Source organism: Zingiber officinale, chromosome 3B (assembly GCF_018446385.1).
Source record: "Zingiber officinale cultivar Zhangliang chromosome 3B, Zo_v1.1, whole genome shotgun sequence".
Lineage (NCBI taxonomy): Eukaryota > Viridiplantae > Streptophyta > Magnoliopsida > Zingiberales > Zingiberaceae > Zingiber > Zingiber officinale.
In genome coordinates, this window is record NC_055991.1 from 14,023,285 (window position 1) to 14,050,500 (window position 27,216).

The 27,216-nt window shown below is 41.8% G+C and overlaps 1 protein-coding gene across 1 annotated transcript; it reads right to left on the reverse strand.

The window, feature by feature from the left end:
* Window positions 1-21,424: 21,424 nt before the first annotated feature.
* On the reverse strand, window positions 21,425-23,162 carry LOC121968090 (growth-regulating factor 1-like). The gene is made up of 4 exons (XM_042518595.1): window positions 22,720-23,162; window positions 22,262-22,643; window positions 21,766-22,163; window positions 21,425-21,659 (listed from the first exon to the last, which is right to left on the reverse strand). The coding sequence occupies exons 1-4, from the start codon at window positions 22,907-22,909 to the stop codon at window positions 21,652-21,654; spliced, it is 978 nt and encodes a 325-aa protein (XP_042374529.1). The 5' UTR covers window positions 22,910-23,162; the 3' UTR covers window positions 21,425-21,651.
* Between the last annotated feature and the right edge of the window lie 4,054 nt (window positions 23,163-27,216).

Sequence of the window (27,216 nt, forward strand, 5' to 3'; positions counted from 1 at the left end):
TCGACAGGTTGACTAAATCAGCCCACTTCTTAGCTATCAAGATATCCTACTCCATGGAGAAGCTAGCTCAGTTGTATCTCCAGGAGATCGTCAGACTACATGGAATCCCACGAACCATCATTTCGGACAGAGACAGCAGATTCACATCACATTTCTGGGAGTGTGTACAGTCAGCGTTGGGCACTAAGTTACATCCTCAGACAGATGGTCAGACGGAGCGAGTGAATCAAGTACTCGAAGATATGCTCCGAGCGTGTGCCCTAGACTTCAAGGGAAGTTGGTGCAAATATCTGAGTTTAGCAGAATTTGCATACAACAACAGCTATCAGGCCACTATCAGCATGGCACCTTACGAGGCTCTCTATGGGCGGAGGTGTAGATCTCCAATCTGCTGGTATGAGAGTGGTGAACAGAAGGAACTAGAACTTCAGAAAGATCTAGTAGCAGACACCACAGCAACTATACAGCAGATCCGCCAGAGGATGGAGACAGCTCAGAGCCGCTAGAAAAGCTATGCTGATACACGGCGCAGACCCTTAGAGTTTTCAGTCGGGGATACAGTGTTCCTTAGAGTAGCTCCCATGAAGGGAGTGATGCGTTTTGGGAAGAAGGGCAAGCTTAGTCCCAGATATGTGGGACCATACCTTATCAGCAGAAGAGTGGGCAAGGTAGCATATGAGTTAGAGCTACCCCAGGAAATGTCAGCTGTCCACAACGTATTTCATGTCTCTATGCTGAAGAAGCATACCCCAGATGCCACCCAGGTGATTGAGCCCCAGTCGGTACAGATCCGCGAAGACCTCAGCTATGATAGTCGGCCTATTCAGATAATAGACCGAGCAGTTAAGAAATTGTGGAACAAGGAAGTACCATTAGTCAAGGTCATTTGGCAAAGTCACACAGCAGAAGAGGCAACTTGAGAGGCAGAAGCCAGCATGAGACAGAAGTACCCAGAATTGTTCTAAGTTCGAGGACGAACTTTTTATAAGGTATGGGGGATTGTAACGCCCGAAAATTCTCAAACTTGCATTTGAATTATTCTATGATTTTTCTGGATTTTTAGATATTTTTCCAGAATTTTTCGAGTAGCGGAAGTAGCAAAAATAATTAGAAAAGTAAAATTGGTTTAAGCGGGAATCGAACCCGGGACCCCTCGGGTCCGCTAAACCTTTAGTTAACCTTAGTAACCGGTGAACCCAGCAGGGTCGTGCTGAAAGAAAGAAGAACCAATTATATTTATATTAGAGTTGGATCGGGTTATCCACTTAATATAAATAGGAAAAACTTAAGTGTGGGTTTAGTTTAATTTGGTTCGGCAGCCCTCTCCTCATAAACCTCACGCCACTTTTTTTTTTTCTCCAAACCCTCACCGACGCCAACCCTTTCTTCCTCTCTTTCTCTCGGGGCCAACACCCAAACAACCCTAGGGTTCTCTCCCTAGGACCTTAAGAGCACTGTCCGGCGACGATTTCAGCACGAGGACGTTCCCCTCCGCGAGTAGACCACGTGGACGCGAGCGAATCGTCGAGAAGTCGCCTCCACCGGAATTTCTAGCGAATAGATTTGTAAGGAATCTAGCACACAAGGTAAGAAACCCCTCACCTGCAGTATAATAGCTTCCGTTTGAGTTTTTATGCTTTAGTTAGGATGTATGCAGATTTTTATCGATATCTAGGGTGTATTTAACTCTCTTCGCAGATTAGGGATTTAGTTGAGCACCTCTAGATGGGCCGGACACATTTTCCCTCTTCAGATAGGAGGTTAGACGTTGTCGGGTGCCTAGAGGTGGTCTCCCTAATAGGGAGAAGAGTTAGAGCATCCTAGGTGCTCGATTAAAGGTCTAGCTCAGTAATAGACAGTTTAATTAACTTATTAAATGCACTAGAAGCGTTTAAAACAGCAAATTAGTTTTATTTCAACTTATGTAGGGCTACAGTCTAATGGGCGGGCTCCCACAGTAGCCTCTAGGTTCAGACAACCTAGTTCTAGGTTCAGATAACCTAGATTCAGCAAAATAAGTATATAGCATTCAGTATTTTACTTTCAGCAGTGGCACTGTACTGGATTAGATATCCACTGGGCTGGACTCCCATAGTCGTCCCTAGATTTAGTTAACCTAGTAAACCCTACTAGATTCGGAACTTGTAATCCCGGGTTTAGATAGGGGTGCACGCACAGCAAGTACAGTTGCCAGGGCCCCTCAGCAGCATGTTTAGTATTTTCACTTATTATATGTATAGCTTTTCAAATTCACAATCAGTTATGTGAGTTCAGCTTAGTTTCAGTACCAGCTCAGTTAGTTTAGTACAGATCATGATCAGCTTAGTTCAGTTCCATGATTTGTATTCAGTTTCAGTTTTCATGCTCAGCTCTATTTTTCGCAAGTATGATTGCCATGCTCAGTTTCTGTTCATATGAATAAATGCCATGCCATTCCATGATCAGCACCTACTTTCCAACAGCATGTTTTTAAAACATATCTGCATCGTATGCATGTTTTTGTGAGGTAGATGGTTTCTTACTAAGCTTTTTAGCTTATAGATACTACTTTTCTTATACTGCAGATAAAGGTAAAGGAAAAGTGGACCAGTAGTGGAGGCTGGAGGGCAATGCTATCAGGATGTGTGTGGGCAGGAGTTGGAACAAAGAACTTTGGGATCTAATCAGTTTTACTTCAGTATTAGCACTTAGCGTTTTCAGTTTTATTATTCAGTTTTTGATTTGTTAAGTGTTATAAAATAGTAAACCATGCACTATGTAGTATGCCAGGTTTAGAATATTAGTAAGTTTATATTAGTATGATTTGCATTGGTTTAGAGTTGTTGCAGGAGGCTTTGGCACATCAAAGTGTCGAAATCAGCATCTCTGATTTCGTAATCAGGAAATCAGACGCTGGATCGGTCTGCCGACCGATCCAGCAGTGTACCAGGCTTCTGGATCGGTCAGCCGACCGATCCAGACAGATACAGTATGCTACTGTATCCTCCTGGATCGGTCAGCCGACCGATCCAGCACGATACAGTAGCGTTCCAGGGGTTTCGGGTGCCTGGATCGGTCGGCCGACCGATCCAGCCACACCTGGATCGGTCTGCCGACCGATCCAGCCACACATGGATCGGTCTGCCCGACCGATCCAGTTGGGAACCGAATGCCCCATAGCTTCGATCGATCTGCGGATCGATCGTCAGGCCTGTAGTTAGTTGGGAAGTTTAGTTTCTAGTCCCTAGCCCAGTTGGGATGTTCAGTTTCCCCTCCTTAGCATACGTACACCAGAAAAGAAGGTCTTTAGACCTTTCTTAGCAGTTGTATCTGTCATTAGTAGTGTAAGGACCCGCCTTCTACTACTAGGCTGTAAGGCGAATCGTCACAATAATGCTAAACTATACTGTGCGGAAAGCTGGGCTAATTAAAATTTTACTCTACTAATGACCGATACAACTGATAAGAAAGGTCCAAAGACCTTCTCTGCTGGTGTACATATGCTACGGAGGGGAACCTGAACGCCCCAACTGAGCTAGGGGCTAGAAACTAACTTCCCAACTACCTGCCGGCCTGCTGATCGATCTACGGATCGATCAAAGCTGGGGAAGCTCCTGCTCCCAACTGGATCGGTCGGCTGACCGATCCAGCAGAGGCTGGATCGGTCTGCGGACCGATCCAGAAGAGGCTGGATCGGTCGGCAAGACCGATCCAGGTGGGTCTGGATCGGTCTGCAGACCGATCCAGGCACCTGGAGACGCTGGGATCGCTACTGTATCGCGCTGGATCGGTCGGCTGACCGATCCAGTGACACAGCCAGGCCCTGATCGGTCGGCAGACCGATCAGAGTCTGATTTCACCCGGGGACTCGGATTTCAGCACTTTGGCGTGACAAAACCTCACACAACACTTCTAAGATCTATAGAACATATTCTAATGACATAAAGCTAGCATTCTAAACTGAATATAAACATGGTCTACCAATTTGTAGCATTTAATAACTGAAAGTGCATAACACAGAAATACTAAAAGTCCAATCGTTTAAACTTGCCAAATCCCCTAAGGATCTTTGATTCCAGTTCCATACACACACTTCCTCATCTGCATTGACCTCCAGCCTCCACTGCTAGTCCATCTTTCCTTTACCTTTATCTGCAGTATAAGGAAAAGTAGAATCTGTAAGCTTAAAGCTTAGTAAGAAACCATCTACCTCACAAAATCATGCATTCGATGCAATATGATTTTAAATCATGCTATTTGAAAATATGCACTGAACTTGCTAAGTCATGGTATACTGAAATCATAAAGCATAACACATAAGCATGGCATGAGCACGAAATCATATCGTAGCAAGCAATAAAACACTGAACTGAACATAAGCTAAACTAACTGAAACTAAATCTGTAACTAGAAACAAACTCAACTAGCATAATTGATTTTGAGGTTTGAAATCTAATACATAATAGGTGAAAATACTAAGCATGCTGTTGGGCCCGGCAACTGTACTTGCTGTGCGCGCATCCCTACTAGACCCGGGGTTGCAAGTCCCGAATTTAGCAGGGTTGTCTAGGCTATCTGAACCTAGGGACGACTGTGGGAGTCCAACCCAATGGATATCTAATCCAGTACAGTGCCACTGAAAATAAAATACTGATATTTATAGCTAACTGATCTAACATGCTGTTTCTAGGTTATTTGAACCTAGAGCTAGGTTATCTGAACCTAGAGGCGACTGTGGGAGCCACCCATTGGACCGTAGTCCCATAAAACTGAACTAAACTAATGTGCTGGTTTAAATGCCTCTAATGCATTTAACTGAGCTATTAAACATAACTGAAGTGGTATTTAGCTACATTAACATTTTACCGAACACTTGGTGTGCTCCAACTCTCTCCTCTAATAGGGAGATCACCTCTAGGCACCCGACAACGTCTAGAATCTCCAACTAAAGGAGAACAACGTGTCCGGCCCGTCTAGAGGTGTTCAACTAGATCCCTAAATCCTCGAGGAGGGTTTAAACATACCCTATGTGCCGGAAAAACCTGCATATAGCTAAAACTAATGCGTAGGAAACCAACCGGAGCTATTATACCGCAGGTGAGGGGTTTCTTACCTCGTACGCTAAATTCCTTACAATTCTATTCGCTAGAATTCCGGTGGAGATGACCTTCTCGACGACCCGCTCACGTCTTCGCGTTCCTCTCGCGGAGAAGAACCTCTTTCGTGTTGGGGTCGTTGCCGGATGATGAGCCGAGAGTCCTTGGGTTTGGGCGCCGAGAGAGGAGGAGGAGGAGGAGGTGGCGTCGGCGTTGAGGGTTTGGAGAGGGAGGAGTTTGCCGAACCAAGCAAAAATAAACCAAACCCACTTAACCCTCCTATTTATATTAAGTGGTAATTCCGGTCAACTCTAATATAAATATAGATGTTTCTCCTTTCTCTCAGCACGGCCCTGCTGGGTTCACTGGTTACTAACATTATCCCTTAAACCATAGGTCTCGGGTTCGATTCCCGCTTAGGTCGTTTTCGTTTATATTTATTTTTGCTACTTCCGCTACTCGGAAAATTTCGGAAAAATATCTAAAAATTCCAGAACAATCATACTATATTTCTAAAACAGTTTTGAGAATTTTCGGGCGTTACAATCCCCCATACCTTTTAAAAAGTTCGTCCTCGAACTTAGAACAATTCTGGATACTCCTGTCTCATGCTGGCCTCTGTCTCCCAAGTCGCCTCTGCTGCTGTGTGATTTTGCCAACTGACTTTGACTAATGGTACCTCCTTGTTCCGTAATCTCTTTACTGCTCGGTCTATTATCTGAATAGGCCGACTGTCATAGCTGAGATCATCACGGACCTGTACCAACTGGGGCTCAATCACCTGGGTGGCGTCTGGAATATGCTTCTTCAGCGTGGAGACATGAAATACGTTGTGGACAGCTGACATCTCCTGAGGTAGCTCTAGCTCATATGCTACCTTGCCCACTCTCTTCGTGATAAGGTAGGGTCCCACATATCTGGGAGCTAGCTTGCCTTTCTTCCCAAAACGCATGACTCCCTTCATGGGAGCTACTCTGAGGAAAACTGTATCCCCAACTGAAAACTCTAGGGGTCTGCGTCGTGTATCGGCATAGCTCTTCTGACGGCTCTGTGCTGTCCTACTGTGGTATCTGCTACTAGATCTGTCTGAAGCTCTAGTTCCTTCTGTTCACCACTCTCATACCAGCAGATTGGTGATCTGCACCTCCGCCCATAGAGTGCCTCATAAGGAGCCATGCCGATAGTGGCCTGATAACTGTTGTTGTATGCAAATTCTGCTAGACTCAGATATTTGCACCAACTTCCCTTGAAATCTAGGGCACAAGCTCGGAGCATATCTTCGAGTACCTGGTTTACTCGCTCCGTCTGACCATCTGTCTGAGGATGGAAGGCTGTGCTGAATTTTAACTGGGTGCCCATAGCTAACTGCACACACTTCCAAAAGTGTGATGTAAATCTGCTGTCTTTGTCTGATATAATGGTCCGTGGGACTCCATGCAGCCTGACAATCTCCTTGAGATACAACTGAGCTAGCTGCTCCATGGAGTAGGATATTCTAATAGCTAAGAAGTGGGCTGATTTAGTCAACCTGTCGACTATTATCCAGATGGCGTCAAAACCATTCGTGGTTCTGGGTAGTCCCACTATGAAGTCCATCGAGATATCCTCCTACTTCCATTCTGGAATCTGTATAGGCTGCAGAACTCCTCCTGGTCGCTGATGTTCTGCCTTGACCCTCTGACAGGTGAGGCAGATGCTAACATATCTGGCGATGTCTCGCTTCATCCCGGGCCACCAAAAACGTTTCTTCAGGTCTTGATACATTTTGGTGGAGCCTGGATGCATCGCATAGGGAGTCCTGTGAGCTTCATCTAAAATCTGTCTCCGTAGCTCCTCCTGATCTGGAACACAGAGTCTATCACCAAAATACAACACCCCGCTATCGGACACTCTGAATTCTCTACTTTCTAATTCTGTTAGCCCTTGCTTGATTTTCTGAATTTCAGGGTCCTGATCCTGAGCTGACTGAATATCACCAAGCAAGGTAGACTCTAAGGTCATAGTAGAGAGCTGTCCGACGATGAGTTCGAGACCAAAATCCGCGATCTCCTTCTGTAGGGGTGGTGACATGGCTGTTAGAGATAATAAGGTAGCGCTGGATTTTCTGCTAAGTGCATCTGCTACCCTATTGGCTTTCCCTGGGTGGTAGAGGATGTCTATGTCATAATCTTTGACTAGCTCTAGCCACCTGCGCTGTCGCATATTCAGATCCTTCTGAGTGAAGAAGTACTTCAGACTCTGATGATCTGTATACACTCTGCACTGAGCTCCATACAAGTAATGTCTCCAAATTTTGAGAGCGAACACTACTGCTGCAAGCTCAAGATCATGAGTAGGGTAGTTCTTCTCATAATCCTTGAGTTGTCTGGAGGCATAGGCGATTACCTTGCCATCTTACATCAGCACTGCTCCTAATCCCAATTTAGAGGCGTCACTATATATATCTAAGCTGTCTGTATTTTCTGGCAGTGTCAGAATAGGTGCACTAGTCAATCTCCTCTTGAGTTCGCTGAAGCTATTCTCGCAGTCCTCTGTCCACTGAAATTTCTTGTTCTTCCTGGTGAGAGCTGTTAGTGGGGAGGCTATCCCGGAGAAGTCCTCTACAAACTTCCTGTAATATCCTGCTAATCCCAGAAAGCTCCTGATCTCGCTGGCGTTCTTAGGTCTCCTCCAGTTACTTACTGCTTTTGGGATCTACCATAATACCATCCTTTGAGATGACGTGACCCAGGAAGGACACCTGATTTAGCCAAAACTCACATTTCGTGAACTTGGCGTATAGCTGGTTCTGCTGAAGGGTCTGCAATACTAGTTTCAGGTGCTCTGAGTGTTCTTCCTGAGTTCCTGAGTAGATAAGAATGTCATCGATAAACACAATAACAAACTTATCTAAATACTCCCGGAATACCCTGTTCATGAGATCCATGAATGTAGCTGGAGCATTTGTCACGCCAAAAGGCATGACTACGAACTCGTAATGTCCGTATCTGGTCCTGAATGCTGTCTTCGGTATATCACCCTCCTTGACTCTGACTTGGTGATATCCTGATCTGAGGTCAATTTTTGAGAACACTGCTGCTCCCTTTAACTGGTCGAACAGGTCATCTATTCTGGGAAGAGGATACCTATTCTTGATTGTGACCTGATTCAGTGCTCTGTAGTCTATACATAGCCGCATGCTTCCATCCTTCTTCTTCACGAATAGCACAGGCGCTCCCCATGGTGAGTGACTAGGGCGTATGAAGCCCTTGTCAAGTAGCTCCTGTAGCTGCTCATGAAGTTCCTTCAGTTCTGCTGGAGCCATGCGGTAGGGCGCTTTGGAAATAGGATTGGTGCCGGGGAAGAGCTCTATCTCAAATTCAATCTCCCTGGCTGGTGCTAGGCCTGGTAACTCTTCAGGGAAGACTGCTGGGTAGTCACATACAACTCGGACCTCTGTTAGCTGTTGGTCCTCGTCCTGGCTGGTAGTGACTGTTGGTTGCTACTCGGAAAACCTAGAGGTTCCACTGTACAAAAATTTTGTACAAAGGTCTGAACTTTTTCCTATCTACCATGTGTTCTTTTAAATTAAATTTTGGATCGCCTGCGAAACTTAAAACGTTTGATCCAAAACTTAATCTATTCGTTCTTTTAGGTTTTGACTTGGGTCTCCTGCGGAACTTAACACGTTCGACCCAAATCACCTTAAGTTATTAATTCCATTAAATATTAATTTCCATAATTGGTTCCCAGTACTGACGTGGCGAGGCACATGACCTTCTTGGATATGGGAGCAACCACCACCGACTAGACAAAACCTTTTATAGAAAGCTAATATTTAATTTCCTAAAATAACTTTAGGTTAACCGAAAAGAACAATCAAATCACAAGGGAAAGAAAAACAAAAGAACACTATATCGAAAACAAATTCGAAACTCTAGAATCGTATGCCTCTTGTATTTAGTATTATTTCCAAAAATAACTAGTATGATGCGGAAAGAAAAATTACTAGTTATACCTTTTAGAAAGACCTCTTGATCTTCTACCGTATTCCTCTTCTAACCTCGGACGTTGTGTGGGCAACGATCTTCCGAGATGAGAACCACCAAGCACCTTCTTCTTCCTTACAAGTTTCGGCCATCAAAACTTCTCCTAGGATGAAGAGGTTCGGCCACCACCACCATGCTCCAAGGGATGCTAGAAAAGAGGCTTCTTTTCTCTCCTTCTTCTCCTTCTTAGTTCCGGCCACCAAAGCTATCTCCACCATGAGAAGGTTTCGGCCACACAAAGGAGAGGAGAGGAAAGAAAGGGCCGGCCACACCCAAGGAAGAAAAGAGAGAGAAAATAGAATAGAGTCGTTAGCCTGAAGCCTCCTCTACCCCTCTTTTATAATCCTTGGTCTTGGCAAATAAGGAAAATTTAATAAAACTTCCTTAATTCTTTTGCCATTGAAAAGGAAAATTTATTTAATTAAAATAATTTTCTCTTCAAATTATAATGGCCGGCCACTCTTCTCCCCAAAACAAGGAGAGTTTTAATTAAAACAAAATTAAAACTTCCTAATTTGTTTCTAGAAATTTATAAAATTTCTCCAATAATTTTAATCCCTTCATGATTGGTTAATAAAAGAAATTTTATAAATTAAAATCTTTCTTTTAAACATGTGGATAATTTCCAAAAGGAAAGTTATCTCTAAAATTAAAATCTCCTTTCAATCTACAAATAAGGAAAGATATTAAATCTTTTCTTAATCTTTTGTAGAAACTAATAAAAGAGTATTTTTAATTTTTAAACTTTCTTTTAAATCATGAATATAATTAAAAGGAAAGTTTTTACCAAAATTAAAATCAACCTTTTAATCTACAAATAAGGAAAGAGATTTTAACTCTTCTCTTAATCTTTTGTAGAATCTTATAAAAGGAAGAATTTAAATTTTTAAACTCTCTTTTAAATTATATTATCCACATAAGAAAATTTTTAAAATTAAAATTCCTTTTTATTTTAATAGGGATGACCACATGAATTCACCCATGAACATACCCATGGCCGGCCCTAGCTTGGTCTCCAAGCTAGCTTGGCCGGCCCCTATAGGATGGGTAAGAAGGTGGGTATAGGTGGGTATAGTACTCTATAATTAAGAGGCTACGATAGGGACCGAGAGGAGGAATTTGTTTTGGTCTCCCGATAAAATTAAGCATCCCGTGTTCGCCCCGAACACACAACTTAATTTTATCAATAATAATTCATTCCACTAGAGAATTATTATTGAACTACCGCACCAATCCCAAATTACATTTTTTGGGCTCCTTCTTATTATGAGTATGTTAGTCTCCCTGTGTTTAAGATATCGAATGCCCACTAATTAAGTGAGTTACTGACAACTCATTTAATTAATATCTAAATCCAAGAGTAGTACCACTCAACCTTATTATCATGTCGGACTAAGTCCACCTGCAGGGTTTAACATGACAATCCTTATGAGCTCCTCTTGAGGACATTATCAACCTAGTATCTCTAGGACATAGTTTCCTTCTATAATCAACAACACACACTATAAGTGATACCATTTCCCAACTTATCGGACTTGTTGATTCATCGAACTAAATCTCACCCATTGATAAATTAAAGAAATAAATATCAAATATATGTGCTTGTTATTATATTAGGATTAAGAGCACACACTTCCATAATAACCGAGGTCTTTGTTCCTTTATAAAGTCAGTATAAAAGAAACGACCTCAAATGGTCCTACTCAATACACTCTGAGTGTACTAGTGTAATTATATAGTCAAGATAAACTAATACCTAATTACACTACGACCTTCTAATGGTTTGTTCCTTTCCATTTTGGTCATGAGCTACTGTTTATAATTTATAAGGTACTGATAACATCATCTTCTGCATGTGACACCACATACTATGTTATCTACAATATAAATTAAATGAACAACTACAAACAAATATAGACAATTTGACCAAATGTGATTCTTTATTCATAATAAATATTTATACCAAAAGCTAGGCTTTTAGTATACACTCTAACAGTGACTACATGTGCTAGGTACCCCGTACATCCCAAATCCATCAACTTCTGTGCCTTCATAACTGAGAGAAATTTTCTGGCTTTTCTCTTTGGTTCTCCGATGTACTCGAACTGTGCTTCTGCTTCGGGTTGGAATACGACTTTCTGTTTACGGCACTCTATGGAAGCACCGTATCTGATCAGGAAGTCTATTCCAAGGATGACGTCGTAGTCAGTCATTTCCAGCAGGATCAGATCACAAAAGAGTTCCCGGTCTGCTATAATGACTGGCACTGCTCTGAGCCAGTGCGTCGATGCCATGACCTCTCCTGAAGGTAGTTCCGTCAGAAACTGACCACTGAGTACTTCTGGGGGTATTTCTAATTTCTCGGAGAACATCCTGGCTATATCTGAATGGGTTGGCCCAGTATCAAATAGAACAGTAGCACTATACTGAAAAATGCTAATCTGACCTGTGACGACTGTCGAGGCATTTGCTACGTCCTCTCTGGTGAGTGAGTAGATCCTCGCATTCGCCATAGCTGGAGGGGCTTCTAATCGGCCCTGGCTGATGAGTGGACCTTCTAGAGCGGCCCGCATCGATGTAACTGAGCTGGCCTGGATCTGCTGTGGCCGAGGAAGACCGGTCTTGTTCGGGCACCCTGGCCATGTGCCCTTCTTGTCCACATTCAAGCATCCTCGTGTGCCCGACAAACCCCCGGGTGGAATTTCCCACAAGTGGCACACTTTGGATAACCGGGTCGCTTGCTAGATGGTCCTCCTTTGAGTCACTCCCGATTTGCGCTTGCGTTGAGTTCCCTTTCCAGTTAGAGTGTGGCCTTGCTGTTTTTGAGTGTGAGAGTTTCCTTGGCCCTTGCACTCGAGGAGACTTGCCTCTGCTGCTTCATGCTGTAATGCTCGTGGTCAAGGCACTGCTCACCAATTCCTCCGTGGTTTGTGGCCTATGTATGCCACCACCCACGCTCATCGCTATCTCGGCCTCAACATCTTGAGCATCAACCTGATCCGCTCCTTTTCCGTGCCGACTAGCTGGGCATAGACGAGCCAACCTGTTGAATTTCTTCACGGCTTCCTCAATCGATAGGTTGCCCCGACGAAACTCAGTGAACTCGTCATAGTGGCGGTTTGTAACCCGCATATGAAAGAACTCCTCAAAGAATTCCTTCTCAAAGTCAGCCCATGTCATCCGGTTCACCGGGCGCTTCCGATTCTTTCCCACCACATGCGCGCGTCTCTCAGGCGTAAGGAGGCACACTTCACCTTCTCGTGTTACGGCCAAGCTCCATCGTGCTCTCCAGTGTTTTGAACCAGGCTTGTGCATCCCATGGTTCACTAGCGCTGAGAAGTTCTCTGGCTTGACTCACCGCCACCGGATCGATAGGCTTCCTTTCTTGGCTCAGCCTGGCACTGGTGCTGGTGCTGTAGGCTGAGCTGGTGGAACCTCTAAGACTACCGGAGTCGTCAAATTCGGTTCCGGGGTGACGGTGGGGGTATTCTGCTGATTAGCCTTTAAGGTGACTATTTCCTGTTGCTGTTCAGCTAGTTGCTGCTGTAACTGAGCCACTAATGCTGTAAGGTCTGGAGGAGGCACTGAACTGCCTGCCTCTTGCTGGGGCTCAGTAGCTAGTGCCCTTCTAGCTGGGCGTCCTCGTGCCATTTCTAAAGACATAGAGAAGATATGTATAACTAATACTATCACAGTTCTATAATCACTGACATCATGTTCAAAGACTATCTCATACTAGCAGGAAGTAGGCATATAAACATGAACTGTAACTAGAAAGCAATAACAATAAGGAGAGTAGAGGTATTCTTACTTGGAAGCTGCAGGTACAATGCTGATGTGGGTGTAGGAAGTATGGAACACTGCTCTGATACCACTCTGTAAGGACCCGCCTTATACTACTAGGCTGTAAGGCGAATCGTCACAATAATGCTAAACTATACTGTGCGGAAAGCTGGGCTAATTAAAATTTTACTCTACTAATGACCGATACAACTGATAAGAAAGGTCCAAAGACCTTCTCTGCTGGTGTACATATGCTACGGAGGGGAACCTGAATGCCCCAACTGAGCTAGGGGCTAGAAACTAACTTCCCAACTACCTGCCGGCCTGCTGATCGATCTACGGATCGATCAAAGCTGGGGAAGCTCCTGCTCCCAACTGGATCGGTCGGCAAGACCGATCCAGGTGGGTCTGGATCGGTCTGCAGACCGATCCAGGCACCTGGAGACGCTGGGATCGCTACTGTATCGCGCTGGATCGGTCGGCTGACCGATCCAGGAGGATACAGTAGCCTACTGTATCTGTCTGGATCGGTCGGCTGACCGATCCAGTGACACAGCCAGGCCCTGATCGGTCGGGAGACCGATCAGAGTCTGATTTCACCCGGGGACTCGGATTTCAGCACTTTGGCGTGCCAAAACCTCACACAACACTTCTAAGATCTATAGAACATATTCTAATGACATAAAGCTAGTATTCTAAACTGAATATAAACATGGTCTACCAATTTGTAGCATTTAATAACTGAAAGTGCATAACACAGAAATACTAAAAGTCCAATCGTTTAAACTTGCCAAATCCCCTAAGGATCTTTGATTCCAGTTCCATACACACACTTCCTCATCTGCATTGACCTCCAGCCTCCACTGCTAGTCCATCTTTCCTTTACCTTTATCTGCAGTATAAGGAAAAGTAGAATCTGTAAGCTTAAAGCTTAGTAAGAAACCATCTACCTCACAAAATCATGCATTCGATGCAATATGATTTTAAATCATGCTATTTGAAAATATGCACTGAACTTGCTAAGTCATGGTATACTGAAATCATAAAGCATAACACATAAGCATGGCATGAGCACTAAATCATATCGTAGCAAGCAATAAAACACTGAACTGAACATAAGCTAAACTAACTGAAACTAAATCTGTAACTAGAAACAAACTCAACTAGCATAATTGATTTTGATGTTTGAAATCTAATACATAATAGGTGAAAATACTAAACATGCTGTTGGGCCCGGCAACTGTACTTGCTGTGCGCGCATCCCTACTAGACCCGGGGTTGCAAGTCCCGAATTTAGCAGGGTTGTCTAGGCTATCTGAACCTAGGGACGACTGTGGGAGTCCAACCCAATGGATATCTAATCCAGTACAGTGCCACTGAAAATAAAATACTGATATCTATAGCTAACTGATCTAACATGCTGTTTCTAGGTTATCTGAACCTAGAGCTAGGTTATCTGAACCTAGAGGCGACTGTGGGAGCCACCCATTGGACCGTAGTCCTATAAAACTGAACTAAACTAATGTGCTGGTTTAAATGCCTCTAATACATTTAACTGAGCTATTAAACATAACTGAAGTGGTATTTAGCTACACTAACATTTTACCGAACACTTGGTGTGCTCCAACTCTCTCCTCTAATAGGGAGATCACCTCTAGGCACCCGACAACGTCTAGAATCTCCAACTAAAGGAGAACAACGTGTCCGGCCCGTCTAGAGGTGTTCAACTAGATCCCTAAATCCTCGAGGAGGGTTTAAACATACCCTATGTGCCGGAAAAACCTGCATATAGCTAAAACTAATGCGTAGGAAACCAACCGGAGCTATTATACCGCAGGTGAGGGGTTTCTTACCTCGTACGCTAAATTCCTTACAATTCTATTCGCTAGAATTCCGGTGGAGATGACCTTCTTGACGACCCGCTCACGTCTTCGCTTTCCTCTCGCGGAGAAGAACCTCTTTCGTGTTGGGGTCGTTGTCGGATGATGAGCCGAGAGTCCTTGGGTTTGGGCGCCGAGAGAGGAGGAGGAGGAGGAGGTGGCGTCGGCGTTGAGGGTTTGGAGAGGGAGGAGTTTGCCGAACCAAGCAAAAATAAACCAAACCCACTTAACCCTCCTATTTATATTAAGTGGTAATTCCGGTCAACTCTAATATAAATATAGATGTTTCTCCTTTCTCTCAGCACGGCCCTGCTGGGTTCACTGGTTACTAACATTATCCCTTAAACCATAGGTCTCGGGTTCGATTCCCGCTTAGGCCGTTTTCGTTTATATTTATTTTTGCTACTTCCGCTACTCGAAAAATTCCGGAAAAATATCTAAAAATTCCAGAACAATCATACTATATTTCTAAAACAGTTTTGAGAATTTTCGGGCGTTACAAGTAGAGTAAAATTTTAATTAGCCCAGCTTTCCGCACAGTATAATTTAGCATAATTGTAGCGACCGGCCTTACAGCCAATACCCAGAAGGTGGGTCGTTACAGAGTCTCAATCTACATATAAGACTCTATCTAGAGATCTTTGAAAGAGTACCTCAAAGATATCACAATTCGTAGATGATATCTGAGATCTCAAACTTGGCTTCTTACAGGCAATATGGATGTGACTACACCCATATCAGTCATGTCACACATGACCTCATCCTGAACACATATCAGGGTGACTTAAGTTCTAACAGAGCTACTCTCAAAACCTCTTACAATTAGGAACCATCTTATCCCTACTATCGGAGGTGGTCGCTCATGTGATAGAGTCGACCTTGCCTACCTGACATATCTATTATATCACAGAACATATATATAACAAGTGCATTACAAAGACATTATATATATAAGTGTGACCAATCAATGCACAAGAAGTTAAATATAGCATTAAGCATCATTATAGTCAAGTCAATACAAACTAAGACATGTTATAAAGAACACAAACCCAATGACTCTCTATGTCTCATAAAAGAGTTTCTACTAATAGGTTTGGTTAAAGGGTCGGCAACCATGCTGTGTGTTGAAATGTACTTGATAGTCAATTCATTCTTCTCAATGATGTCTCTCACATAATGATATCTGGTATCTATGTATTTGGTTCTACTATGAAACTTAGGGTTTCGAGTGTAAGTGATAGCAGCCTAATTATCACAATAAATCATTATTAGCCTCCTACTATCCGCTATAATCCCTAAGTCATCTAATAGTCTTCAGAGCCAAACACTCTCTTGAACTGCTAATGAGCAAGCCACGAACTTAGCCTTCATCGTAGATAGAGCAACACATGTTTGCTTCTTACTATTCCAGCAAATGGCTTTGCCATTGAGCAAGAAAGCAAACCTGATGTAGATTTTCATTTATCCAAATCATCTCCCCAATCGGGGTCTGAGAATCCCACAAGTCATAAATTACCTCCTCCATAACACAAAGAGAAGTTTGTTGTTCCTTTTAGATATCAAAAAATTCTCTTCACTGCTCTCTAGTGAGACCTTCCAAGATTTGCTTGATATCTACATACCAAACTGACTGCATAACATATATCTGGTCATGTACATAGCATTGCATATATTAGACTTTCTACTACACTGGAATAAGGTACTTTACTCATTTTCCTTATTTCTACTTGAGTTTTAGGACACATCCAAGCTCAGACCTTCACCTTTAGCGATAAAAGTATCAATGAGATTACTATCACTCATTCCAAAGCACTCGAGAATTTTCTTAATGTAAGTCTCTTGTGAAAGAGCTTGTTCTCTTCTCGAGCAATCCCTCTAGATCTTTACTCCAAGGATGAACTCAACTTTACCCATGTCTTTCATGTCAAAGTTAGATGACAACCATGTCTTAATAGTTATAAAATACTCAATATTATTCCCAGCCAACATCATATCATCCACATACAATGACAGAATCACAAAAACGTCATCCAACTTTTTTTAATAGACACAATGAATCTCTTCGACTATTGTAAAACCATAGGATATTACCTCCTTGTGAAATCTTAGGCACCACTGCCTGGATGATTGCTTTAGGCCATATATCGACTTTTGAAATCGACAAACCTTATCTTATTAACCTACTAAAACGAACCCAGAGGGTTGTTCCATGTAAATCTCCTCATCCAAACTTTCATTAAGGGCAGAGGTCTTAACGTCCATCTGGTGTAACTCTAGATCTAAACTAGTGACAATCGCTAAAAGTAAATAGATCGATGTAAACTTGACTACTGGGGAGAAAGTCTCCTCGTAGTCAATGTACTTTGTTTGTATGTAACCCTTGACTAACAGACGAGCTTTATATCTCTCAATCGATCTATCGACCTTCCTCTTGATTTTGAGAACCCAGTTGTTCCCAATGGCCTTTCTACCATCAAGTAAGTCAACTAAGTTCCAGACCTTGTTGACTTTCATTGATTCTATTTCTTCTTGCATAGCCATTAACCATTGGACCTTTTTAGAACCTTTGAGAGCCTCTCCAAAGATACTCGGTTCATCATCATCCTTTGGAGTCACAATGAGAATCTCATTTTCAATCATAAAATGACAACGAGGTATATTTCCCCGACCACTCCTACAAGGAGAGAGAGCCTCCCCACCTTTAGATGGACCACTCCCACTAGAACCAATATCCTTAACTAGGTCTTGAATCTTGCTACTGGGCTCAACTGTACCATTATGCTCATCCATCTCATAGAACGTGCAGTCTCGATCGATTTCCCCTCTATTAGGAAAATTATTCTCAAGAGACATGGCATCACAAGATTCAATCTTAGTTATTGTGTCGTCCGTATGTTCTCTTATGAACACATATCCTTTGGAGTGTTCAGAGTATTTGATGAAGATACACTTATTTCCTCGCAAGCCTAACTTGCCATACTTATGCGAGAAATCTCTAACATCCGCAACACATCCCCATGGCCTAAGATGGCTAAGGACAAGCTACCTCCCTGTCTAATGTTTGTATGGGGTGTTAACCACAGACTTTGTTGGAACACAATTAAGGACATAGACTGCAGTCAATAACGTATCCCCCTAATAAGAGATTGATAAATTGGCTTGTGCCATCATGGACCTCACAATTTCCAATAGAGTCATATTCCTTCTCTCAGCGACTCCATTCTGCTAAGGAGTAGTAGGAATAGTCAGTTGTCTTGTAATGCCTTTTTCGAAACAAAGCTCTCTAAACTGCTCAGATAGATAGTCATGCCCTCGATCAAATCTGAGAGTTTTCACTCTTATGTCTAGCTGATTTTCTACCTTATTAATAAACCTTCTGAAGCACTCTAGTGCCTCAGACTTGTGTGAGATAAGGTAAACATAACCAAAATGCGTGAAATCGTCTATAAATGTGATAAAGTATGTAGCTCCATTTCGAACTCTCACATTCATGGATCCACAAATGTCAAAATAAACTAATTGCAATGGAGTCCCAACCCTTATTGCTTTTCCAAATGATTTTCTTATAGTTTTGCCTTCTAGACAAAACTCATATAAGGGTAACTCGACCTTGGTTAGCTGGTCTAATGTGCCACATGCTACTAACCGACTCATCCTCTCTTACCCTTTATGACCAAGTCTACTATGCCAAACATTAACATCATCCACTACAGTATCAGATGTAAAGGAAATGGTAGATGTAAGATAAAACTCATGAAAAGAAATCAAGTTCAGTGCATACAGTCCCTCATGTACTAAACTGAAACATATTAAAGTACTGTCATACGAGATGGAAACCTTAGATTTTCCAATTATAATACAATATCATAACTAGTCTAGACTATGAACAGAAACTAGATTCCGCCTTATTTCCAGAGTATATAACATGTCATGGAGATACAGGACTTGATTATTTTGCAGCAATAGTTTGCAAGTGTCAATCCCTCTAACCTCCAAAAATGCCCCATTTCCCACATACAGTCTTCTCGCATGTAGGCTTAAAAAGAAGAATTCCACATATGCTCTCCTATCACGAGCTACATGGTATGTGACTCCTGAGTCTAGAATCCATAAAGGAGATAAGTTAGCGAATATCATACTGGATGACACATAACTCTTACCATGTAAAAAAGAAGGATATACCTTTCGCTCGCTACACTCACGTGCAAAATGCCCTAACTTACCACATACGTAGCATCGGGCATATTGCTCTTTACGAGCTCCTTTTTCTTGCCTTTCTATCCCTATCCTTTTTCATCGGTCTTTACAAATAGCTTCTTCTTACTACGACCTTTGGTCTTCTTCTCATGCTTGCGCCACTTGCGCTTTGTACCCTGGGAGCCCTTACTCGACTCCGCAAAGTGAGCATAAGTTGAAGCAAACATGGTCACCTCCTAGCATTCCTCCTTGAGTTCACAATGCCTACTCACATCCATAAAAGTATGGATACTTTTAGTATGTGTGAGATAGGTCTTAACAGTATCCCAAGAGTCAGGCAAGGACTATATCACTCCTAATACTTGAAGCTCATTTGACATACGCTCCCCCATATTCTTCAAAGAGACAATCATGCTCAACATATGCATTAAATGTCACTTCATAGTATGATCAGACCTCTTCTTATGATTTATGAACTTATAGGTCAGCATCCTCAACTTAGGAGCCGACGAGGTGCCATAATGCTCTTTAAGAGTATTCCAGACTGACACAGCTGTAGTATACTGCTAATAAATTGGGATTAGTTCATCATGCATGCTACTGAGAGGAATTATCCTAGCTTGACCATCCTTCTTTTTCTAAGCACGATATACCTCCTAATCCCGTCTTGCCTGTGTTGTGGTACCTTCCCCGGGGTCCACCATCTCGTGCTTAAGAACCTCCCCGAGTTCTTCTTCCTCGAAAATAAACTAAACCTTCGGGTGCCATATTTCATAGTTATCACCATTCAACTTGTCTCCCTTCACGAGATCTAATATGACATTCTTTGTCGTAGTCATATCTCTGTTACACAGAATAGCGAGACGTAAGTGACATTTGATGCTTAATATCTTAACTTTGTGTACCCTACAAATAATCTTAATTCAAATGGCTCGAATACAAATTTCAAGATGAGAGTATAAGTCAACAGACGCCATACACCACAATCTGAAATTACCACTCACCATTCGGATTAAGATGTTGTACATAAGTAGTCACATTATACTCTCAAGGATAATCTACGTGCCGCTATGAATCCACACACCGCCAAACACCGATAGCGTTATGTCACACATCTTAGAGTTGGACCTCTTCGTCTTACCCTGAGACACTCAGTTCAAGCCAAGGACAAGTGATTGTCTCCCACTCTAAGTTATAAATCGAGTGTAATTCGGACAAGTGTCAAGCAATGCACATGCTGCATAGCACTTCATGCTGAGCGCCTCTACATGCCAACCACTGCGAACCTCTGTTCTCAAGAATCGCACTTGTGTGTCGAGAATCCGACATCGCAGTTCTTCCCGAGTTCTTCACGAGCACCATGGTTCAGTCGCGTTCCCGATCACCTGTGCTGAGAGTGTGTATGAGAAGTTTTGCATGTGATTGAACACGCACGCCGAGCATTTCTTCTCGGGCTTTCTGCTCATCTTTGCGTGCCCAGACGTCTTGAGAAAACTCTGCGCGTGATATTCGGCCGGATTCGTTATTTCTCACTCGTAAATTCGTTAATCAATTAGTCAACGAAGTGCATCAAACCAACTTGACTCTGATACCAATGTTGGATGTTGATAAAAGTAAAACACACAATTTACTTCTATTTTGTATAAATTAAATCTTGTACCTTGATTGGTGATGCACCAATCGCGGGCACTGCAAACCTTCAAAATTATTGTAAACTCTAGCCACAGACTGATCGAAGTCGAGGTGATAGTTATGTATCTCGTACTATCAACGTTATGTCATAACGTTTCAACCCTTAACCGGGTGATATGTGTGATGATAGTGTTCTTTTGTTCTTCTCAACAAGATAGAGACTACTACTCTCTTCTTTCTTTGACTCTCTTCATTTTTCTTTCTTCCTCTTCTCTACATATTTCACACAAGAAATATGTATTTATAGGACAAGATAAGAATGGAGGGTTACTAACATTAGGGAGTTACTTACTTACATGTATTAATGCCCCATAGTGGATATAGGTTACTTACATATATCAATGCCCCATAGTGGATATAGGTTACTTACATATATCAATGCCCCATAGTGAGCATAGGTTACTTACATCGAGACATAGACAAGGGCTTTCAATATCTCCATGAGTAAGAGACCAAGAGATCACACGGCTCTCGGCAAGATTGAGGTATCGTATTGGATTAGGTGTTTGGGAAGCCGGTAAGGGGTTAGCTTGTTAATGTTTCTGTATGTGTATCATCTCCTTGTCTGTTTTCTAAACCCTTTCTTCCCTTTGCTTATTTCTAAAGGGTATAAGTAAACTTGGATCTTAAACTAATAATAACTTGATATTTCAGAAACATGTACAATTGGGTTCAATGTTCTAATAATGTCTTCATTGTAACCAGTTCTTTAGCAACCCTTGCCCTATTTAATTTTTCAGAACTCAAAATAGTCTAACAAAATCCAAGATAAGATAACCAATATGATCTCTTTACTAGAATGACAAAATTTCAGAGATTGTAGTTTAATCAACGACATTTCGCAAACAGAGTCGAAAACATAGCAACATCTCTACATTACAAAATATTAGCAAGAGACTGGGAAGGAGGAAGAAGATTAACATAGTGAAATCTAGAGCAAGCATCAGAGAAGGATCAGTCGGGCCATGAAACCCTGTCTCTTCTCGCCTTCAGAAATCAACCATCTGCAATGCGAAAGAGAGAGAGAGAGAGAGAAAGGATTAAGGAACAGAGATCTTGCATTGTTAATGGCATATCTAAATATATATATGTATACATATATGAAGATACCATTGTAACACTGAGAAGCAATGACCGGCATGTCATGATTCGCGATCGAAATAGACATAGATAGCTGCGTCTTCAACCCCACATCCATGCTCATCCAAGAACCATCCATTTTGGGAGGCTTCTCATCAAGAAAACAGTGGAATGGCCTCGGTTGCTTCTGCTCCTCATCCTCCTTCTCCGACCTACCATTAGCAGCCATCTCAATCTTGAGATCAGCACCCTTCTCTTCCTCAGACGTGCACATCCTGAAACGGGAATCAACGCTCTGCATGTTGCTGTAGACATGTTTTGAGTTCATTCCCATAGGCCCGAAGCTGGGAGGGATCTGCATGCCATTTCTACAACCTTCCGGGAGGAAAGGGAACTCAGGTACGACCTCCTTGAACCCAACAACGTTCCTGCTCACCAGATATTGTATATTCAATGAGAAAGATTCGTATATAAAAAAAAATCATAACAGTAGCTTAATACCACCATGCAGAACAGTACTCATTACCTGTGATTATCAAGCGAGAGAGGGAGAGACTCCAAGCACAGGTTGGTGGAATCTTCACAATGCGAGTAGCCCAAACCCCTGGCAGAAGGCCTTACGGAGGAGGAACAGGGGAAGAAGAGATGATTGGTGTGTGGGGAGGGGAGGGAGAGAGGAGGGTGGAAGTTTGGCGAGTTGTGGGAGAAGGCTGGGCTGGTGGCTAAAGACAATTCCACAGGCTTTCTTGGACGGCCTTTCCCCCTATGCATGTGCCTTTCGCAGTACTTGGAGTCAGGATAAGCCTCCTTGGAGCACCTCCACTTCTTCCCATCTGTTCTCCTGCACCTCCCTGGCTCTGGATCCACTGCATTCCTTGCCTCGCCCATCCCGTAACCTCCCCACCCAACTGATCCACCAACGACACGATCAAAACCAAACATCTTCTAAATCAAAGAGGAAAAGCTTTAACTCGAGAAACCTACTTGCGGGAGCATTAGGGAGGAAGCGGGGGGTTTGCGGATCCATGAAGAGGCTTCTCCTGATGCAGTGGATGAGATCAGGAGGCACGGGTATAGCCGACGCCATGTACTTGAAGACGAGCGCTTGGAGCTCCAACTCTTGCCATTGGGATGGTGTGAAGGGATACCTACTGCCGCCTCCTCCCGTCATCATCCTCTCAGTCGTTGGTTTGTGCAGTGGACCAACAAACTACAGGTTGAAGAAGGCCAAGAGATTGAGCAGAGGGCAGCAAAAAGCAACAAGGCGAGGAAGTGATGCAGGTTTTTTGATAGGAAGCAGACAGTGGAAGAGTGAGCAGTAAAGAGAGAGAGAGAGAGAGAAGCAGGTGGAGGAGGAGGAGCAGCATCACCAGTTAACTTCCTGCAATAATAAATCGACTTTTGTCTTGTTATGGGACTGCAATGAATAAACAAGTGGTGTGGCTCAATTTATTTGCTGAGGAAGTGTCATTCAGTCAAGGGGCAGAGCGGAATCATAAGACTGCTGAGGCATAGAGTTGGGACTAGAGCTAATAGATCACAGACAGAGAACTATTGTTTAGGGTAGCTTTAACTGTATCTGTTCACAAAGCACTGGTTTAAAATTAAGAGTGTCAGATGGTGCAGCAGCTGTTGGCTGTCGCTGCCACCTGGTGCCAGTGCTCTGTTCTTATTGCGACTGACAGCAGATAGAGGAACAGCATGGCAGCTGCAGGCGCAGACGCAGGCGCAGGGATGCACTGCGCTCTCTCTTCACCGACTCTGGATGGCCCTACTGATGCTGCTGCCTCTGCCGCTGCTGTTCCTCTGCTGCCTTTTGTTGGTGCTGCTGCTGCCATCTGACTCCTGCCAACTTTGCAGAAACCCATAAGCAAAAGGGCGACTTGAAGCTTAAAAAAAATTGGAAAACCCCGATGGTAGTCAGGCAGTGGTAAATTATAACTAGAGAGCATGTGAGTGTCTGCAAAGCCACTCAGTGGACTGGAGGAAAAAAAAGGCTTTGAGTGCAGTGTACTGTTGTTGCTGATGCTTTCCTCACTTTCTGCTGCTATTGTTTCTTTTATTTTTATCATTTTCATTATTTTAACACATAGAGAAGCCTTTGCTTCCTGCAACTACTTTCTTCTGGTTCACTGAATGCTTGTTTAATTTTCTCCATTTCCCTCTTCCTCTCTAATTCCATGGAAATTAACCTGATAAGCTTCGAAGATATTTTACTTTGTTCCAAATCTTTTGCAAATGTTTCATTAGATAGAGACAGTATTACAAGTGATAGGTGGCCTAGGCCTACTAGCCCTGTTTCTGAAACTTCATGATTCTTTCATGCAAGCTTTCCAGAAAGCAGAGATGGTTGCTCATTTCTTCAGGAGGAAACTCCTGCAAAGTTAAACAAAAAGGAAAACTGAATAACCTAACAACACATGGAGGCATGGTGTTCCACAATGCTCTTAGATTGTAGTTTAGGATACACAGATCTTATTTACACACAGGGTTAATTATTCACTGTCATTTGATATTTATAAGAAACTACTGCATGTTAGGCTTCATGTGAGGGGCAGATTTTCTCAATTAATATTGTCCTGTTCATGGAAGACATTAAATTACCCAATGTGATGCTCTTCTATGTTGCCAGATCTGGGTAGAGATACAGAGCAAGGTATCAGGAAATGCCCAGAAAACTCTGGCTACATTGTCAACAGTGATGATGGCCTCTGTTCAAAATTATAAAGAATTTGTATATGGTCAAGCACATGCATAGGACAGAGGATTGGGTACTGCAGTATCCAGTGCCATGGCTATGGTCCATAAATGCAAGCAACTTCAAACTTGCAAGTACACAGTGGTGTGCATGCAATGAACAGATCCTTTCCTCTGACCTCATGTTCAGAGGCTAAGTTTAAGCCCTGGAAACATTAAAAGAAAGGCGTCCAGATTAAAGTTGCTTTATCCATAAACAAAGCAAGAGCAATGCTTTTCTTCTACGGATACACTGTCACTGCTGAATCTTGTGACATACCCCTGCAACTATTACAAACAACTCTTAGTGTTTTTTATTTTCACCAATATGTTGAATGTATTCAAAAGCAATGTTCATTTGCATAAGAATGTTTGAAGAATAAGTTAACTCAATCATTTTCTAACGCAATAATTACAAATATAGTCACACATTATTGGCCTGAAAAAAGTTTTAAACAGTTACTACAGGGAGATAAAATCACTCCAAGGAACACTACTAACTCCTATGGCATATCCCATGCTTTGCACAACATCATGTGCCATGAATGCCATCAAATACCTCGATAATATCCCAATATTTTCCCCATCCCACCCATAATCATGAAAAAGAAATTCTAGGTTTCATCTCTATAGCCCCCACGAGTACTCAAGCTATTTTTAATGCATTAGTTGGTTGGTAAATTATCTAGAAGTGTAAGTTCTCTTTTTTTCCCTTGTAAGTTTCCATGATTTTTATTTTCCTTTTTCACTCTATTCGTTAAATTGATGGTCAAGCTACATGTTTTTGGTAATACATTGTGTAGAGTCTAACGATGTTGTTACTACACATTAAAGAACAAAAGAAGACCATTGCAAGTCCATTAAGGTGTTCTAAAAAGGTGTTTTGATCGAAAGACATTGATGATAAAAAAAAAGGCTTGCAAAGGTGGGAGATCGATGATTTTCATGAAGTTAACTCAAAGATCTGTTGGCAGACTATAGTCATCACGAAAATAGTCCACTAAAAATGCAATCCTTCAACTGATGTGTGATAAAATAAAAAGTAAAGCTGAAGATAACTTACTGTAGCAAAATGTCATTATGTTCACCATAAAAGGAGATCTAAGGAGAGCTTGCAAAGGTTAGCATTTATACTTATCTATTAATCTCTTAGGCTCTCTCTTGTTGTATTCATAACCTTAGTCTTTCACGGTTTTACTATTTCTTATTCTTGCAGGAAAACTCTTGTAAGAGGTTTATCTAACTTTGGAAGGATCGAAGATGACTCATCCAAGAGTTATAGCCTATGGAGTAGGAATTGGGGATTTTAAATCAGGTAAATTGGTTTGTTAGCATTGAATTATATGTTTCTTATTTCTTCTATGTTTAAAACCATCTGATTGACCTTGCTAAAGCATTAGTAAAGGTAACAAACGTATTTGCAAGTCAAGTATCATCCTTGTATTAGATTTAATATCTCTTAAGGTAGGTTTACATGTGATTTAAGACTTACGATACCAAAACTCGTTAAGTGATTTAATTTAAGGTTACTAGGTATCGGGCTATTGGATATGGACCTCGTATATGTAGAACATATTATCCACATCTATTATCATTTATGGGTTGATAATGGATGTGCACTATATATAAGGTTGGTATCCAAGGGTTTAAGGATTATCTTGACCTAGTTTCTTGTTCCCCATTGACAAGAAACTTTTGACGCTATCACCCCTAAGCCCCTTGGAAGTTCTTCCTTATTTGTTTCCGCTTTTTTATTTTCTTCAAGATCTTCCAAACGACACTATAGCAATGACACTCCCACTGCAATCATGTTCTATGTAATTGGATTACAATTTTTATTCTTGTTATGCCATGATTCGTAGAAACTAGATCCATGCTCTTGTTGTTTTTTTCCTCTTTGAATTCTTTTTCGGCTTTTAGAATCCATGCGGCATAAGGTTTTATAACATCTTTCAATTGGTATTAGAACCACAGCTCTGTTACTTTGAATTTCATAGTTTAAAGTTAGGGGTTTTCATCGATCTTTTGTTCTAGCAATTTGATCGTCGAATTACTGTAAGAGAAAACCTAGAAAAGGCTTGGGGTTTTGAGTTTTTTTTTTCCGTTTTTGTGAAGAACAAGAATAATAGTATTGATCGGCCACAAGTACATGAAGTAGTCATTAAGTAATAAAATTATCGATCCTCAGAGATTGGTGGTAAGCACCAGGGATGTTACAAGCGAATTATCTAGACTAACGGAAGTTGTTGGTTAAAAATTAATTAAGTTGTTTAAAAATTAATTTAAGTTAATAAATTAATTTAAGTTAAACATTAATTAAGTTAAAAAATTAATTTAAGTAAAAAATTAATTAAGTTGTTTAAAAATTAATTTGAGTTAAGAAATTAATTTAAGTTAAAAATTAATTAAGTTGGTTGTATCTCATTCTTCTTGGCTCTAGGTTTGTATCCTAAACCTCCATGGCCATTAGAAGACTCTTGCCTATCTATTTCTAGGTTTTGTTCATTTGACCCCTTTAAGACATTTTCCATTCTTTTAAGGGTATTTTATAATTTTTCAAACCTTGATTTTAAGACTTGATTTTCAATCCTTAAATCCTTAGATTTGGATTTTTCATTAAATCCTTGAGCATTTCTATTTTTGGCCATGCATTAAAACATTTAGAATTCTTAACCAAATTGTTATCTACCTTCCTAACCTTAGGTAAGGTACTCTTAGCATGATATGCAACATGTTTTTCTTTAA